Source organism: Gorilla gorilla, chromosome 8 (genome assembly GCF_029281585.2).
Source record: "Gorilla gorilla gorilla isolate KB3781 chromosome 8, NHGRI_mGorGor1-v2.1_pri, whole genome shotgun sequence".
NCBI lineage: Eukaryota > Metazoa > Chordata > Mammalia > Primates > Hominidae > Gorilla > Gorilla gorilla.
Window position 1 is genome coordinate 115,792,843 of NC_073232.2, and position 18,569 is coordinate 115,811,411.

At 42.4% G+C, this 18,569-nt stretch overlaps 1 protein-coding gene across 4 annotated transcripts in view; it reads left to right on the plus strand.

The window, feature by feature from the left end:
- Window positions 1-18,569, plus strand: part of NEURL1 (neuralized E3 ubiquitin protein ligase 1) — a 96,366-nt gene that overhangs the window by 21,641 nt on the left and 56,156 nt on the right. The window contains exons 1-2 of one of the 4 annotated variants that reach the window (XM_063710473.1): window positions 1,848-2,035; window positions 2,185-2,265. The exons of 1 other annotated variant lie outside the window; for it this stretch is intronic. Coding sequence is in view for 1 of the 3 variants with exons in the window: in XM_055352885.2 (XP_055208860.1) it covers window positions 13,910-13,982 (73 nt within the window). In the remaining 2 variants the exon portion in view is untranslated. Of the gene's footprint in view, window positions 1-1,847; window positions 2,036-2,081; window positions 2,266-13,875; window positions 13,983-18,569 lie in introns of those variants that run through there. 2 more of the 4 variants (XM_055352886.2, XM_055352885.2) reach the window with 2 other exon arrangements.

Below are 18,569 nucleotides of genomic sequence, written 5' to 3' on the forward strand. Positions count from 1 at the left end.
CACTTTGGGAGGCCAAGGCAGGTGGATCACTTGAGTCCAGGAGTTTGAGACCAGCCTGAGCAACATTGCAAAACACCATTTCTACAAAAATATAAAAAATTAGCCGAGTGTGGTGGTGTGCGCCTGTAGTCCCAGCTACTTGGGAGGCTGAGGTGGGAGGATCGTTTGAGCCTGGGAGGCGAAGGTTGCAGTGAGCTGAGACTGCACCACTGCACTCCAGCCTGGGTGATAGAGTGAGACCCCATCTCAAAAAAAAAAAAAAAAAAAAAAAAAAGAAAGAAAAGAAAAAAATAAAAGGTTGTGTTTGGCAGCACTGATAACTGAATGATGCAGGCGGTGAGGGTGAGGGAATAATCCAAGATTATTCCTGGTGCCAGGTTTTCAGGTGACTGGGAGGATGGTGATCCCATTAGGACCCCAAGCAGAAGGCGGGGGTTGGAGGGAAAGATGATAGGTTGAGTTTTGGCCAGGGTGTGTCAGAAGAGCCCTGAGATATCCTGGGGGAGACGCTGGGTTGGCAACTCCATGTGTGAGCTTGAATCTCAGAAGAGAGATCAGGGCCACAATGAGTTATCAGCAGTGGGTGTCACTTAAACCATGAGAGTGGTTGAAATATCACAGGGTGGACAGAATGAAACCATGAAGAAGGTGTGGGAGAGGTACAAGGAGAATCAGGAAAGGTCAGAGGGCCAGAGAGGCCAAGGGAGCAGAGTTTAGAGGTGTGATATGGCACAGTGCAGTGGTTCTCTAAGGGCCTACGAATTGCCTGGAGAGCTTGGAAAAATGTAGATTCCTCCTCAGGGGACTTGGAATAACCAGTACGATTCTGGAAGAAAGAAAAACCTGGAGGACTTACACTTCCTGATTTATTTCCTTTCCTTTCTCCTTTCTCCTTTCTTCCTTCCTCCCTCCCTCCCTCTCTTCCTTCCTTCCTTCTTTGGAAGAAAAACCTGGAAGACTTACACTTCCTGATTTATTTCCTTTCCTTTTCCTTCCTCCCTCTCTCCCTCCCTCCCTTCCTTTCTTCCTTCCTTCCTTCCCTCCATCCTTCCTCCCTTCCTCCCTCCCTTTTCTTTTTTCTTTTTTGAGACAAGGTCCTACTCTGTCACCCAGGCTGGAGTACAGTGGCGTGATCTCGTCTTACTGCAGCCTCCACCTCCTGGGCTCAAGGGATCCTCCCACTTCAGCCTCCTGAGTAGCTGGGACTACCAGCATGTGCCACCACGCTCAGTTGATTTTTAAACTTTTTGTAGAGATGAGGTCTCACTATATTGCCGAGGCTGGTCTTGAACTCCTGGGCTCAAGCGATCCTCCTGCCTTGGCCTCCCAAAGTGTTGGGATTACAGGTGTGAGTCACCATTGTGTGACCTGCCCTATACCATTACTCACCTTCTTTAAACTTCTAATAATAAACAAGAAATATCTACTGTTTAATGACCTCCTACTGTGTACCAGGCCCTGAGCCCCAAGACCCACACCTCTGACCTCATTTACTCAACACAATGGCTTTGTGAGCTGGGAGCTAGGTGGGTCAGCCTGAGGGGCTGGTTTCCGTAGTGAGTCCTCTCCTGCCCACATCTGGCCTTTGCCTGAGCTGGCCCCAAATTTCATCTCCTCTGTGTCTCCACTGAGCTGATAGTACTGGAAGCCCCTGGCTCTCTGTAATCAAGTCGACAAAGGTTCATGAATCAAATCAGAAGTCAATGTACTGTTTCCCAAAGAGAGATTTTCTGTCAGACGGACTTCCTGGCACCTTCTCCCCTGCAGCAGCTCTTTGAGTGCTGGGTGAACTTGCTCTAGGCCTGGCAAGTTGAGAACACAGTCTGAGAGTTCAATGCCTATGGGCTCTGAGCCTTGCCCAGGCCACTTCACCAACAGGGAAATGCCTGCCAGGAGGACCCAACACTTGGGCCTGGCAGGCCACCATCTCCCTGGCTCTGCTCCTGTGGGCCTCACCGCGGTGTGCCTCAGTGACATCCCCTTTTCACCGATCTTTGGCATCCAATGAACACATCTTTTCTTCACCTCCAGCCAGGTCTCCTTTATGTCTCTTGAGGGTAACTTTGCATGCCCTGATCCATGAACAGTCAATTTCCTAGACTGAAATTTGGGAAAGCTTATTGCCAAGAGCCATGGACTGGGAGTACCTTATTTTGCCCCTTTCTCCACTTACTGCCCACACAGAGTTTCAGGAAGGAAGCAGTGGGTTAAGTAAATGATGACGTCTATTCACAGGAACACCTTGCGGCTTTTCACATTAATGAGGTACCATGATTTAAAAAAAATGTCTACTATATTATTAAAAGAGCAAATTGTGTAATATGTATAGTATGGGCCTGTTTGCATTTAGAGTGCTACATTTTTCCTTCCCCCTCTTCCTCTCCCTTCCCTTCCCTCCCTCTCTCTCCCTCTTTTCTTTCATTCCTTTCTTTCAACCAGCATTTAGTCAATGCCTACTGTGTGCCAGGCGCTGTTCTAAGTACTAGGATACAGCAGGGAACAAGTCCTCTGTCTCATGGAATTACATTCTTATGAAGAGAGACAGATTTTTAAAACCCAAAAACATGACATATGGATGTCAGATGATGAAAAATGCCCTGGAGAGAAAGAAACCATGAGTGAGGCAGATACAGGGATTATGAGTTGGGGGGTCTGGGGAACAGCACTTTGAATAGGTTGGGCCAGAGAAGAACTGATGGCATTTGCAGGAGGTGAGGGAGTGAGCAGTGCAGGTATCTTGGGGAACAACTCTATTCTGTGGTTCCATACCTTGATACCTACCTGTGCATCTAGTTATCACTCAGACATATTTACTTTGTTTGTTTGTACACACACAGACCAAGGCTGAGTGGATACCCACCCAACTGTTACCAGGGGCTATCTCTGGAGAATTGGCTGGGGTTGAGTAGTGTTGGGGAACGGGATGCTTTTACTCCACACAAATCAGTACTGTTATATTTATTTATTTTTAACAATAAGCACATATTGCTTTTACAGTTTAAACTTTTATAGGCGCGGTGTCTCATGCCTATAATCCCAGCACTTTGGGAGGCTGAGGCGGGTGGATCGCTTGAGGTTAGAAGTTCAAAATCAGCCTGGGCAACATGGTGAAACCCTGTCTCTACTAAAAACACAAAAAAATTAGCTGGGCATGGTGGCGGGTGCCTGTAATCCCAGCTACTCGGGAGGCTAAGGCAGGAGAATTGCTTGAACCTGGAAGGTGGAGGTTGCAGTGAGCTGAGATTGTGCCATCACACTCCAGCCTAGGCAACAGAGCAAGACTCTGTCTCAAAAAAAAGAAAGAAAGAAAGAAAGAAAGAAAGAAAGAAAACACTTTTTAAAAAAATGAACTTTTATAGCCCTGTCCCCTCCCAAAAGAGAGTATGGTCAGCAGAGTCGTCTTGCTGCTTTGACCAGTGGTATCAAGGAATAAATGAGATAATTGATGTGATTGCCAGTGGTTGTGCCTATGTCTAGAAAAGGTTAAATTTTGTTTCCTTCTCATATTCTTCCCCTCAGTGCCCAGGCAGGGCTAGGTATCCAGAAGTGCATAATGTAACCACAGTGGAGTCCTGGGCTCACCTGCCTTGGCGCAAGTCCGTGGGAGTCAGTGCCTGGGCTCCACGTCGTATGCATCTGAGGGCTGGTCGGGTCTAGTTCCCTCCATAGAGATTAAGGAACCCCTTAAGGGCTTATCCAGAAGATGCCAAATCTCCCTTGAGCCTGTTGTTTTGGGCCACCTGTCCTGGACATCACATTACACCATCGTCATCACTTTTGTCACCATTTTAAACTCTACTACCATCACCAGCAATAGTTTTTTGTTGTTGTTGTTGTTCCTTTTTTTTTTTTTTCGAGACAGGGTCTTGCTTTGTTGTCTAGGCTGGAGTACAGTGGCGTGATAATGGTTTATTGCAGCCTTGACCCCCTGGGGCTCAAGCAATTCTCCCACTTTAGCCTCTGAGTAGCCGAGACTACAGGCATGCACCAGCATACTCTGGCTAATTTTTAAATTTTTTGTAGAGATGGGTCTTACTATGTTGTCCAGGCTGGTCTCACACTCCTGGCCTCAAGCAATCCTCCTGCTTCAGCCTCCCAGAGTGCTGGGATAACAGGTGTGAGCCACTGCTCCTGGCCCAGATAGTTGCTTTAAAAACAGATTATTGCGTAAATTTTTATAAAGGTAACATATACTTTTAGGAAAATCCAAGAGCATATGAAGGAAAAAATAAGAACTCACTTATAAATGATTAATGTCAGCGTCACGCGCGTCTGTGTGAAGAGACCACCAAACAGGCTTTGTGTGAGCAATAAAGCTGTATATTTCACCTGGGTGCAGGTGGGCTGAGTCTGAAAAGAGAGTCAGTGAAGGGAGATACGGGTGGGGCCATTTTATAGGATTTGGGTGGGTAGTGGAAAATTACAGTCAAGGGGGGTTTTTCTCTTGCAGGCAGGGACGAGGGTCACAAAGTGCTCAGTGGGGGAGCTTCTGAGCCAGGAGAAGGAATTTCACAAGGTTAATCACTCAGTTAAGGTGGGGCAGGAACAAATCACAATGGTGGAATGTCATCAGTTAAGGCAGGAACCGACCATTTTGACTTCTTTTGTGATTCTTCACTTGCTTCAGGCCATCTGGATGTTTATGTGCAGGTCACAGGGGATATGATGGCTTGGCTTGAGCTCAGAGGCCTGACATTCCTGTCTTCTTATATTAATAAGAAATATAACATAAAATAGTGTTGAAGTGTTGGGGCAGGGAAAATTTTGGGGGGTGGTATGGAGAGATAATGGGTGATGTTTCTCAGGGCTGCTTCCAGCGGGATTAGGGTTGGCGTGGGAACCTACAGTGGGAGAGATTAAGCTGAGGGAAGATTCTGTGGTAAGGGGTGATATTGTGGGGTTGTTAGAAGGAGGATTTGTCATATAGAATGATTGGTGATGGCCTGGATACGGTTTTGGATGAATTGAGAAACTAAACGGAAGACACAAGGTCTGAATAAGAGAAGGAAAAAAACAGGTATTAAAGGACTAAGAACTGGGAGGACCCAGGACATCCAATTAGAGACTGCCCAAGGGGTTCAGTGTAATTACTTGCTTGGTTGGTGAGTTTTTGGGCTGTATCCTTGACAGAGTCCTCCTTTTTAAGTTGGAGGCTGAGCTTCGTGAGGTGTGTTTTTAAAAGACCATTAGTCCGTTCTACCTTTCCTAAAGATTGAGGACAGAAAGGGGTATGAAGGTTCTACTGAATACCCAAAGCCGGAGAAACTGCTTGCGTGATTTGACTAATAAAGGGCTGGTCCGTTATTGGACTGTATAGAGGTGGGAAGGCCAAACCGAGGAATTATGTCTGACAGAAGGGAAGAAATGACTGCAGTGGACTTCTCAGACCCTGTGGGAAAGGCCTCTACCCGTCCAGTGAAAGTGTCTACCTAGACCAAGAGGTATTTTAGTTTCCTGACTCGAGATATGTGAGTAAAGTCAATTTGCCAGTCCTGGGCGGGGGCAAATCCCCGAGCTTGATGTGTAGGGAAGGGAGGGGGCCTGAAGAATCCCTGAGGAGTAGTAGAATAGCAGATGGAACACTGAGAAGTGATTTCCTTAAGGATAGATTTCCATGATGGAAAGGAAATGAGAGGTTCTAACAGGTGGGCTAGTGGCTTGTAACCAACCTAGAAGAGGTTATGAAATGATGATAGAATAGAATGGGCCCGTGAGGCTGGAAGGAGATATTTTCCTTGGTCCAAGAACCATTTGCCTTGTGTGGGAAGAGATTGATAGGTGGAAGTTTCATTGGGAGAGTAAGTGGGAGTGATCGATGAGAAGGAGAAAAACTGGCCATAAGGGACAGAAGTTGGAATGCTAGCTGCCCGGGTTTCGGCACCAAATGTCATGTGTGTCCATGTGAAGAGACCACCAAACAGGCTTTGTGTGAGCAACAAGGCTGTTTATTTCACCTGGGTGCAGGCGGGTTGAGTCAGAAAAGAGAGTCAGTGAAGAGAGATAGGGGTGGGGCCGTTTTATAGGATTTGGGTGGGTGGTGGAATATTACAGTCAAAGGGGGTTTTTCTCTTGTGGGCAGGGGCAGGGGTCACAAGGTGCTCAGTGGGGGAGCTTCTGAGCTAGGAGGAGGAATTTCACAAGGTTAATCACTCAGTTAAGGTGGGGCAGGAACAAATCACAATGGTGGAATGTCATCAGTTAAGGCAGGAACTGGCCATTTTGACTTCTTTTGTGATTCTTCACTTGCTTCAGGCCATCCGGATGTTTACGTGCAGGTCACAGGGGATATGATGGCTTGGCTTGGGCTCAGAGGCCTGACAGTCAGCATTTTGGTGTGTTTTTTTTTCTGGGTCTTCATTTTTATGTTCTTAAAAGTCCTCTTGCCAGGGATGGTGGCTCATGCCTGTAATCCCAGAACCTTGGGAAGCCGAGGTGAGCGGGTCACCTGAGGTTGGGAGTTCGAGACCAGCCTGACCAACGTGGAGAAACCCCATCTCTACTAATAATACAAAAAAAAAAAATTAGCCGGGCGTGGTGGCACATGCCTGTAATCCCAGCTACTCCGGAGAATCACTTGAACCCGGGAGGTGGAGGTTGCGGTGAGCCAAGATCACGCCATTGCACTCCAGCCTGGGCAGCAAGAGCAAAACAAAAAAAAAAAAAAAAAAAAAAGAAGTCCTCTTTGTCTCATGCAATCAGAATGAAACCTTATTGGTTTGTTAGGTAAAACATCAATGTAGGGAATAGTAGTATAAAATAATACATACATAAATATTTTCACCAAAACACACGAATTTGCATTTACTAGTTGGTGTCTTGATGCAGAGCCATGATCCGCTGGTTGGAATTCCCTGAGTACCTCTTGTAGGAACCCTCCTAAGGCACGCTCTCCAGTAGTCAGTTTTGGCTGCTTTGAAGTGCAACAGGAGCCTAAAGATGCTGTTGAAATTTTTAGGGGCAAAATCCTTCTAGTTTTTTTTTTACTGAGGATTTTATAGTTGTCTTGCCTGTATATAATTTGACAGTATTTTTTAGCCTTTATTATTTTTAATTGTCACATAATAATTATACATTTTGTGGGGTACAGTGATATTTTGATATATATATAGTCAATGTGTTATAATCACATCAGGGTAATTAACATGTGTATCAACTCAAACACTTATCATTTCTTTGTGCTGGGAACATTCAAATCCACTCTCCTAGCTATTTGAAAATATACAGAGCCAGGCTTGGTGGCTCAAGCTTGTAATCCCAACACTTTGGGAAGCTGAGGCAGGAGGATCGCTTGAGGCTAGGGGTTTGAGACCAGCATGGGCAACATAGTGAGATCCCCATCTTTACAAAAAATAAAAAAATTTGCCAGGCATGTTGGCACATGCCTGTAGTCCCAGCTACTCTGGAGGCTAAGGTGGAAGGATCACTTGAGTCCAAGAGTTTAAGGCTGCAGTGAGAGACGATGGCACCACTGCACTCCAGCCTGGGTGACATAACAAGACCTTGTCTCAAAAAAAAAAAGAAAAGAAAAAGAAAAAAAAGTACAACAAATTGTTGTTAGTTATAGTCACCCTATAGTGCTATAGAACACTAGCACTTATCTCTTCTGTCTAGCTGTGCTTCTGAATCTGTAAACCAACCTTTGGTTATCCCTCTCCCCCTTCCTTTTCCCTGCCTCTGGTTACTATTCTGTTCTCTACCTCTATGAGAACAACTTTTTTCACTTCCACATATGAATGAGAACATTTGGTATTTATCTTTCTGTACCTGGCTTATTTCAATAACGTAATGTCCTCCGAGCTCATTCATATTGCCATGAATGACAGAATTTCATTTTTTAAATGGCTAAATAGTATTCCATTGTGTATATATACCATTGTCTTTATCCATTTACTTGTTGATCGACACTTAGGTTGATTTCATATCTTGGCTATTATGAAGAGTGCTGCAATAAACATGGGCGTGCAGCTCTTTGACATAATAATTTCCTTTCCTTTGGATATACACCTAGTAGAAGGATTGCTGGGTCATATGGCAGTTCTGTTTTTAGTTTTTCTGAGGAACCTTGATACTGTTTTCCATAATGGCTGTACTAATTTACATTCCCGCCTGCAGAAAGAGTTCCCCTTTCTCTGCCTCCTTGCCAGCATTTGTTATTTTTTGTTTTTTTTGATAATGGCCACTATAACTGGGGTGCAATGATATTTCATTGTCATTTTGATTTGCATATCCCTGATGGTTAGTGATGTTGAACATTTGAAAATGTATACTTGTTGATTTTGTCTGCCTTCTTTGGAGAGATATCTATTCAGCTCATTTGCCCGTTTTTTAATTGGAGGATTTTTGTTTGGTTTTTGCTGTTGAGTTGTTTGAGTCCCTTGTATATTCTGGATATTAACCCCTTGTCAGATGAATAGTTTGCAAATATTTTCTCCTATTCTGCAGGTGATCTCTTCATTCTCTTGATTGTTTCCCTTGCTGTGCAGAAACATTTTAGTTTGATATAATTTCATTTGTCTACTTTTGCTTTTGTTGCCTGTGCTTTGAGGTTTTCTTTATAAAATCTTTGCCCAGACCAATGTCCTGAAGCATTTCTTCTATGTTTTCTTCTAGTAGTTTTATGGTTTTGGGTCTTACATTTAAGTCTTTAACCAATTTTAAGTTGATTTTTATATATGGTGAGAGATACGGCTCTAGTTTCATTTTTTTGCATATGGATATCCAGTTTTCCTAGCACCATTTGTTGAAAAGACTGTTCCATCCCCAATGAATGTTCTTGTCACCTTTATTGAAAATCAGTTTTGCTATAAATACATGGGTTTATGTCTGGATTTCCTATTCTGTTCCATTGGTCTATGTGTCTGTTTTTATGCCAGTGCCATGCTGTTTTGGTCTTTTTAATATATTTTGAGGTCTGGTAGTGTGATATGTCTAGCTTTGTCCTTTTTGCTCAGGACTGCTTTGGCTATATGGGGGGTGGGGTCCATAGAATTTTTAGGATTGTTTTTTCTATTTCTGTGAAGAATGTCTTTGGTATTTTGATATGAGTTGCATTGAATCTGTAGATTGCTTTGGGTGGTATGGTCATGTTCACAATATTAATTCTTTTAATCCATAAACATGGATGTCTTTCAGTTTTTTTATGTCCTCTTCAATTTTTTTCATCAGTGTTTAACAGTTCTTATTGTAGAGATCTTTCACTTCCTTGGTTGAATTTATTCCTAGATTTTTTTTTTGTAGTTATTGTAAATGAGATTGCTTTGTTTCTTTTTCTGCTAGTTTGTTGTTGGTGTATAGAAATGCTACTGATTTTTGTATGTTGATTTTGTATTCTGAAATTTTACTGAATTAATTTATTAGTTCTCAGAGTTTTTTTGGTGGAGTTTTTTTTCTTTCTTTCTTTCTTTCTTTTTTCTTGAGACAGACTTTCACTCTGTTGCCCAGGCTGGAGTGCAGTGGCATCACCTCGGCCCACTACAACCTCCTCCTCCTGGGTTCAAGCCATTCTCCTGCCTCAGCAACCCAAGTAGCTGGGATTACAGGTGTGCGCTACAATGCTGGGCCACTTTTTGTATTTTTAGTAGATATGGAGTTTCACCATGTTGGCCAGGCTGGTCTCGAACTCTTGACCTCAAGTGATCCACCAGCCTCCTCCTCCCAAAGTGCTGGGATTACAGGTGTGAGCCATTGTGCCTGCAAGTCTTTTGTTTTTCTATATATGATAGTTTATATGCAAATAGGGACAATCTGACTTCCTGTTGTCTAATATGGATGCTCTTTATTTTTTTCTCTTCCTTAATTGCTCTGGCTAGTACTTCCACTACTGTGGTGAATAAAAGTGGTAATAGTGGGCTTTCTTGTCTTGTTTTGGATCTTGGAGAAAAAGCTTTCAACTTATCCCCTTTCAGTATGATGTTGGCTATGATTTTGTGCTATGTGGCCTTTACTGTGTTGAGATATACTCCTTCTATACCTAACTTGTTGAGAGTTTTTATCATGAAGGGATGTTGAATTTTATCAAGTACTTTTTGTGCATCTATTGAGAGGAGCATATGGTTTTTGTCCTTCATTCTGTTGATGTGATATATTGTGTTTATTGATTTGTGTATGTTGTATCCCTGAGATAAATTCTGCTTGATCATGGTGAATCATCTTTTTGACGTGCTGCTAAATTTGGTTGACCAGTATTTTGTTGAGGATTTTTTGCTTCTCTATTTACCAGAGATATTGGCCTGTAGCTTTCTTTTTTTTGTTGTGTACTTGTTTGGTTTTGGTACAGGGTAATGCTGGCCTCATTGAATAAGTTTGGAAGAATTCTTTCCCCCTTAATTTTCTGGAAGAGTTTGAGAAGAATTGGCATTAGTTTTTCTTCAGATGTTTGGTAGAATTCAGCAGCGAGGCCATCAGGTCCTGTGCTTTTCTTTGATGGAAGGCTTATTATAGATTCAATATTGTTACTTGGAACTGGTCTGTTCTGGTTTTATATTGCTTCTTGGTTCAATCTTGGTAGATTTCGTGTGTCCAGGAATTTCTCAGTTTCTGCTAGGTTTTCTTTTCTTTTCTTTTCTTTTTTTGAGACGGTCTCACTCTGTCACTCAGGCTGGACTGCAGTGGCACGATGTCAGCTCACTGCAACCTCTGCCTCCTGGTTTCAAGTGATTCTCCAGCCTCAGCCTCCCAAGGAGCTGGGATTACAGGCGCGTACCACCATGCCAGGGTAATTTTTGTATTTTTAGTAGAGATGGGGTTTCACCATGTTGGTCAGGCTGGTCTTGTACTCCTGACATCATGATCCACCCGCCTTGGCCTCCCAAGGTGCTGGGATTACAGGCGTGAGCCACCACGCTGGCTGGTTTTCTTTTATTTTTCTGCATATGAATGCCAGGTTATAGCGACTAGGCTTTCTAATTTGTTTGTGTATAGTTGTTTGTAATAGTCTCTAATGATCCTTTGTATTTCTGTGGTATCATCTTTTTTTTTTTTAAGTAAAAGCAAGTTTATTAGAGAAGTAAAGAAACAAAAGAATGGCTACTGCATAGACAGAGCAGCCCTGAGGGCTCCTGGTTGGCTATTTTTATGGTTATTTCTTATCATATGCTAAATTAGGGGTGGATTATTCGAGTTTTCCAGGAGAGGGGCAGACAATTCCTGGAACTGAGAGTTCCTCCTCCCTTTAGACCATATAGGGTAACTTAGGGATGTTGCCATGGCATTTGTAAACTGTTATGGCACTGGTGGGAGTGTCTTTTTAGTATGCTATTGGCACTTTCATTGCTATTTTGGTTTTGGTAGGTTTTGGCTGGCTGGATTTTTTTATTGCACTTTTTTTTTGTTTTGTTTTTTTTTTGAGGCAGAGTCTCGCTCTGTTGCCCAGGCTGGAGTGCAGTGACACAATCTTGGCTCACAGCAACCTCTACCTCCCAGGTTCAAGCGATTCTCCTGCTTCAGCCTTCCAAGTAGCTGGGATTACAGGCATGCACAACCATGCCAGGCTAATTTTTATATTTTTAGCAGAGATGGGGTTTCACCATGTTGGCCAGGCTGGTCTTGAACTCGTGACCTTAGGTGATCTGCCCACCTTGGCCTCCCAAAGTGCTGGGATTACAGGCATGAGTCACTGCACCTGGCCTATTGTATCTCGTTTCATCAGCAGGGTCTTCGTGACTTGTATCTTGTGATTCCCTATCTCTTCCTGTGACTAAGAATGCCTAACCTCCTGGGAATGCAGCCCAGCATATCTCAGTCTCATTTTACCCAGGCCCTGTTGAAGATGGAGTGGCTCTGGTTTGAACACCTCTGACATATTTCTCCCTCCATTTTATAAGGGGACCCTTAATCCTATGGGTTGTAGAGGGATGAATATCTATCTTCTCTAACTTCTGCTGGCTGAATAGGGGTGATGATATTTCTATCTATTAGGGTCTCTTGTATTTAGAGTAGAGAGGAGCTCAGTCAGACAACATTGGTATAAAGGCCGGGCACAGTGGCTCACGCCTGTAATCCCAGCACTTTGGGGGGCCGAGGTGGACCAATCATCTCAGGTCAGGAGTTTGAGACCAGCCTGGCCAACATGGTGAAACCCTGTCTCTAGTAAAAATACAAAAATTAGGCCAGGCACGTTGGCTCATGCCTGTAATCCCAGTACTTTGGGAGGCTGAGGTGGGTGGATCACCTGAGGTCAGGAGTTTGAGACCAGCCTGGCCAACCTGGTGAAACCCCATCTCTACTAAAAATAAAAAAATTAGCTGGGCGTGGTGGCAGGTGCCTGTAATCCCAGCTATTCAAAGGCTGAGGCAGGAGAATCATTTGAACCCAGTAGGCGGATGTTGCAGTGAGCTAAGATTGCACCATTGCACTCCAGCCTGGGCAACAGAGTGAAACTCTGTCTCAAAAGAACAGAAAGAAAAAAAAATACAAAAATTAGCCAGGTGTGGTGGTGTGTGCCTATAGTCCCAGCTATTTAGGAGGCTGAGACAGGAGAATCGCTTGAACCCGGGAGGCGGAGGTTGCAGTGAGCTGAGGTAGTGCCACTGCACTCCAGCCTGGGCAATAGAGCGTGACTCCATCTCAAAAAAAAAAAAAAAGAAAGAAAAGAAAAAGAAAATGTTGGTATGGTGAGGGTCATTCATAACTCTGACTTCTGACAAAAGGTGATATCAGGAAGAAGAATAAGTGTTCAATTTAAGAAATTGTTGAGTAAGCTTATCCTGCATTCCTGCACAAAGAGTACAACAGCAATATGTTTCACAACAGTAAATCAATATAAGTAAAAGCATTCCAACCAAACTAAATGAGAAGTTTAGTTTGCAGTCACAGGTATTTGACTGTGACTTGCCCAGTTCCTGGAAAGAACTGGGAACTTTCCAGGAACTGGAACTGGGCAAGTGTTGGAACTGGGCAAGTGTTGGAACCAAGGAACTGGGCAAGTGTTGGAACCAAGCTGATTTGGGATTGCTACCCAATTCCAGTATATGCCCAGAATTAGAAGACTGATCCAGATTTTTATATTACCTATTTCTCTTGTTTCTTCTGAGCAGCAGCCAGAAATCACTAACTGATTCACAGAAATAAGCAGGGTCAATCTAAATTGCAGAAAAAAACTAAAAAACAGCAAATAAGACTAGACTCTAATAACAGGTGTACCATAGTTTTTGAAATACAAATTTTCTCTCTCCGGTCTTCATTTTTATTAAAACCAAATCATGGTTTCATTTGCAAAATAAGCTTTAGTCTTATTATAATTGTCTTGATTGTTTGTAGAAGTGCAGCAAGAATAATTATTTGCCATATAGGCACCTTTTAAAATTGCCTTTGATGGATCTTTGTTCCATAAGGAATCATGGATTAGACTTTTTAAAGCCTTGAGCCGAGCCATGGGTTTGTGACTGCAAATACCTGTATGAGCTGGGTAAATTTCTCTCCTCTCGAGGTCCCAAGATAATTTCGGGCTCCTAAGCCTGCCAGAAAATGACATTCTATACTTACCACAGGTGAGGAACCCTGTACAGGGACTGTGTAGACAAGATATGAGGCCAGTTTTCCCAAGGGGCTTTTATTCCTTAAAGGAATCTGTTTATATCTGAAAGAATTCCAGTCAAAGCCTTGGTAAAAGAACCAGTCTCCAACTGTGTTCTGTTACAAAAGAAAACAGTTGCTTTTTGCACTTATGTAAATAACTATATTGCCATAAGTTAAGAATACTCACAAATAGTTTCCAAATTCTGGAGAAATCAAATAGAGAGAAAGAAATATGCTCCAAGTTTTGCTTACAGGAGGATTCTTTACTCAATTGCTAAAAGCTGTAAATAATTGAAAAGTTTTCTTGACTAAAGTTGGCCGATTGATGCTGCAGTCTATTTTCTTTGGGTCAGGGGTCTCTTCAGTATCATCCCTTTGTGATTCACCATGGAAGATGTTACTGGAAAGCGGTCACAATTCAGACCCCAAGAGAGGGTTCTTGGATCTTATGCAAGAAAAAATTTGGGGTGAGTCCACAGAGTAAAGTGAAAGCAAGTCTATTAGAGAAGTAAAGAAACAAAAGAGTGGCTACTCCACAGGCAGAGCAGCCTCTGTGGTATCAGTTGTAATGTCTCTGTTTTGATTTCTGATTTTATGTATTTGGGTCTTTTATCTTTTTTTCTTGGTTAGTCTAGCTAATGGCTTGTCAATTATGTTTATTCTCTCAAAAAAACCAACTTTTTTTTGTCAATCTTTTGTGTTTTCTTTAGTCTCAATTTATTTTATTTCTACTCTGGTCTTTACTATACCTTTCCCACTACTAACTTTGTGTTTTGTTTGTTCTTTCTTTTCTAGTGCCTTGAGATACTTCACTAGATTTTTTTTTTTTACTGTATTCATTTATTCCTATAAACTTTCCTCATAATACTGCTTTTGCTGTATCCTATAGGTTTTGCTTTGTTGTGTTTCTATTTTTATATGTTTCAAGACATTTTTAAATTTTCTTCTTAATTTCTGTATTGACCCATTGATTGTTCAGGATCATGTTATTTAATTTCTATGTATTTGTACAATTTCACAAATTGTTGTTACTGATTTCTAGTTTTGTTTAATTATGGTCAGAAATGATAGTTGATATGATTTCAATTCTTTTTTTTTTTTTTTTTTTTTTGCTCTGTCACCCAGGCTGGAGTGCAGTGGCACGATTTGGGCTCACTGCAACCTCTGCCTCCCAGGTTCAAACAATTCTCCTTCTTCAGCCTCCTGGCTAGCAGAGATTACAGGTGTGCGCCACCACAGCCAGCTAATTTTTGTGTTATTAGTAGAGACGGGGTTTCACTGTGTTGGCCAGGCTGGTCTGTAACTCCTGACCTCAGGTGATCCACCTGCCTCAGCCTCCCAAAGTGCTGGGATTACAGGCATGAGCCACCACACCTGGCCATGATTTCAGTTCTTTTAGAATTGTTGAGACTTGTTTTGTGGCCTAAAATGTGGTCTATCCTGGACAATGTTCTATGTGCTGATAAAAATAATATGTATTTGCCTGGGCGTGGTGGCTTATGCCTATAATCCCAGCACTTTGGGAGGCTAAGCAGGTGGATCAAGAGGTCAGGAGTTCAAGACCAGCTTGGTCAATATGGTGACACCCTGTCTCTACTAAAAATACAAAAATTAGCCAGGTGTGGTGGTGTGTGCCTGTAATCCCAGCTACTTGGGAGGCTGAGGCAGGAGAATTGCTTGAACCCAGGAGGCAGAGGTTGCAGTGAGCCAAGATTGTACCACTGCACTCCAGCCTGGGCAACAAAGCAAGACTCTGTCTCAAAAAAAAAAATGTGTTCTAGAGCTGTTTGATGAAATGTTTTGTAAATGTCTTTACATAGTGCAGTTTAAATTTAATGTTTCTTTGTTGATTTCCTATCTAGATGATCTATCCAATGCCAAGAGTAAGGTGTTGAAGTCCCTAACCATTATTATATTGGGTTCTGTCTCTACTTTTTGAAACATTTTTATTTTTTTTTATTTATTAGAGGTGGAGTCTTGCTATGTTGCCCAAGCTGGTCTTGAACTCCTGGCCTTAAGCTACCCTCCTGCTGTGGCCTTCCAAAGTGCTGGGATTACAGATGTGAGCACCATGTCTGGCCCCCACTGTTTTTGAGACAGGGTCTCACTTTATTGCCCAGAGTGAAGTGCAGTAGCATGGTCATAGCTCACTGCATCCTCAAACTCCTGGGCTCAAGTGATCCTCCTGCCTCAGCCTCCTAAGTGCATACTACCATTCCTGGCTTTTTCTTTTTTTTTTAGTAGAGATGAAGTCTCACTATGTTGCCCAGGCTGGTCTTGAACTTCTGGCCTCAAATAACCCTTCTGTCTCAGTCTCCCAAAGTGCTGGGATTACAGGCATGAGCCACCGTGCCTGGCCTCTGTCTCTCCCTTTAGATCTAATAATTTATGCTTTATATATCTGGATACTCCATTGTTTGGCACATATAATTTATGATTGTTATGTCCTCTTGCTGAATTGATCCCTTTATCATTATATAATGACCTTGTCTCTATTTACCATTTTGACTTAAAGCATGCTTTATCTGATGTAAGCATAGCTTTTCCTGCCAATTTTGGTTTCTGTTTGCATGGAATATCTTTATCCATCCCTTCATTTTCAGTCTATATGTGTCTTTACAGGTGAAGTGAGTTTCCTGTAGGTAGCATATAGTTAGGTCATTTATTTTCTTATCCGTTCAGGCAGTGTATATCTTTTAAATGGAGGAATTTAATCTGTTTACATTCAAGGTTATTGTTGATAGGTGAGGACTTGCCCCTGTCAATTCGTTAATTGTTTTCTGATTGTTTTGTGTATCCTTTCTTTCTTATTGTTTATGATTGTGGTTTGGGTTTTTGTTTTTTTGGTAGTGATAAGGTTTGATTCTTTTTCTCCTTTGTGTATTTGCTCTACCAGTGAGTTTTACACTTTTATGTGTTTTCGTGATAGTGATGATTGTCTTTTTTGCTTCCAGATGTAGGATTCCATTGAGCATTTCTTGTAAGGCTAGTCTAGTGGTGATGAATTCTTTCAGTTTTTGCTTGTGTGGGAAAGACTATTTCTCCCTAATTTCTGAAGGATAGCTTTGCTGGATATGGTATTATTGGCTGATGATTATTTTCTTTTAGCACTTTGACTGTATCATCCCATTCTCTACTGGCCTGTAAGGATTCTGTGGAGAAATCTGCTCTTAGTCTAATAGATATTCCTTTATATTTGACTCAATGCTTTTCTCTTGCTGTTTTTAGAATTCTCTCTTTTTTTTTCTTTTTTTGGAGGCTTTCTCTGTGAACTTTCTTTATCTTTGACTTTTTACAATTTGACTATAATGGCCTCAGGGAGGGCCTTTTTGGGTTAAATCTATTTGGGAATCTTTGAGCTTCCTTGATCTGGATGTCCACATCTTTCCCCAGACTTAAGAAGTTTTCAGCTATTATTTCATTAAATAGGTTTTCTACACCTTTTTCCTTCTCTTCTCCTTTTTTTTTTTTTGAGACGGAGTCTTGCTCTGTCACCTAGGCTGGAGTGCAGTGGCGTGATCTTGGCTCACTGCAAGCTCTGCCTCCTGGCTTCATGCCATTCTCCTGCCTCAGCCTCCCGAGTAGCTGGGACCACAGGTGCCCACCACCATGCCTGGCTAATTTTTTTGTATTTTTAGTAGAGACGGGGTTTCATCATGTTAGCCAGGATGGTCTCGATCTCCTGACCTCGTGATCCACCCGCCTTGGCCTCTCAAGGTGCTGGGATTACAAGCTTGAGCCACTGCGCCCAGCCCTTCTCTTCTCCTTTTAAAACTACTGTAATACAAATATTTGATTGCTTTATTATGTCTCATAAGTCTTGTAATTTTTCTTGACTTTTTTGTTCTTATTTCTTTTTTTCTCTGATGGGGTAATTTCAAATGACCTTTCTTTTTTCTTTTCTTTTTTTTTTGAGATGGAGTTTCACTCTTGTTGCCCAGGCTGGAGTGGAATGGCGTGATCTCAGCTCACTGCAACCTCTGCCTCCTAGCTTCAAGTGATTCTCCTGCCTCAGCCTCCTGAGTAGCTGGGATTACAGGCATAAGCCACGATGCCCGACTAATTTTGTATTTTTTTTTTTTGAGATGGAGTCTCATTCTGTCGCCCAGGCTGGAGTGCAGTGGCGCGATCTTGGCTCACTGCAAGCTCTGCCTCCCGGGTTTACACCATTCTCCTGCCTCAGCCTCCTGAGTAGCTGGGACTACAGGTGCCTGCCATCACGCCCGGCTAATTTTTTGTATTTTTAGTAGAGACGGGGTTTCACCATGTTAGCCAGGATGGTCTCAATCTCCTGACCTTGTGATCCGCCCGCCTTGGCCTCCCAAAGTGCTGGGATTACAGGCTTGAGCCACCGCTTCCGGCCTAATTTTGTATTTTTAGTAGAGATGGGGTTTCTCCATGTTGGTCAGGCTGGTCTTGAACTTCTGACCTCTGGTGATCCACCTGCCTTGGCCTCCCTAAGTGCTGGGATTACAGGCATGAACCACCGCGCCTAGCTCAAATGACCTACCTTTCAAGTTCAGAGAATCTTTCTTCTGCTTGATCAAGTGCTGTTGAAGCTCTCTATTGCATTTTTTATTTCATTCATTGAACTTTTTGGCTGCAGGACTTCTGTTTGTTTCTTTTAAAATTGTTTCTATCTCTTTGTTGAATTTGTCTTTCACATTGTGAATTGTTTTCTTGATTTTTATCAGATTGTCTATCTGTATTTTTTTTTGTATCTTCTTGATTTCCTTAAGATCTCTTTTTGAATTCCTTTTCTTGAAATTTGTGGATTTCCTTCCCATTTGGGTCTCTTACTAGTGAGTTATTATGTTCCTTTGGTGGTGTCATATTTTCTTGACTTTTGAGTTTCTTGTGTCCCCACATCTTCACATTGATGTCTGTACATCTAGTGGATCAATCACCTCTTCCAAAATTTTTAGAATGGCTTTTGTAGAGAAAGGTTTTCATCTGCAGTTGGGTTGTAGTGTGCCAGTTGGAAAGAGTGTGATGACTCTGTTTCTGGATAGGTGCAATGGTATAGTCTCTATGCAGCTTCTTCAGCTGCACTG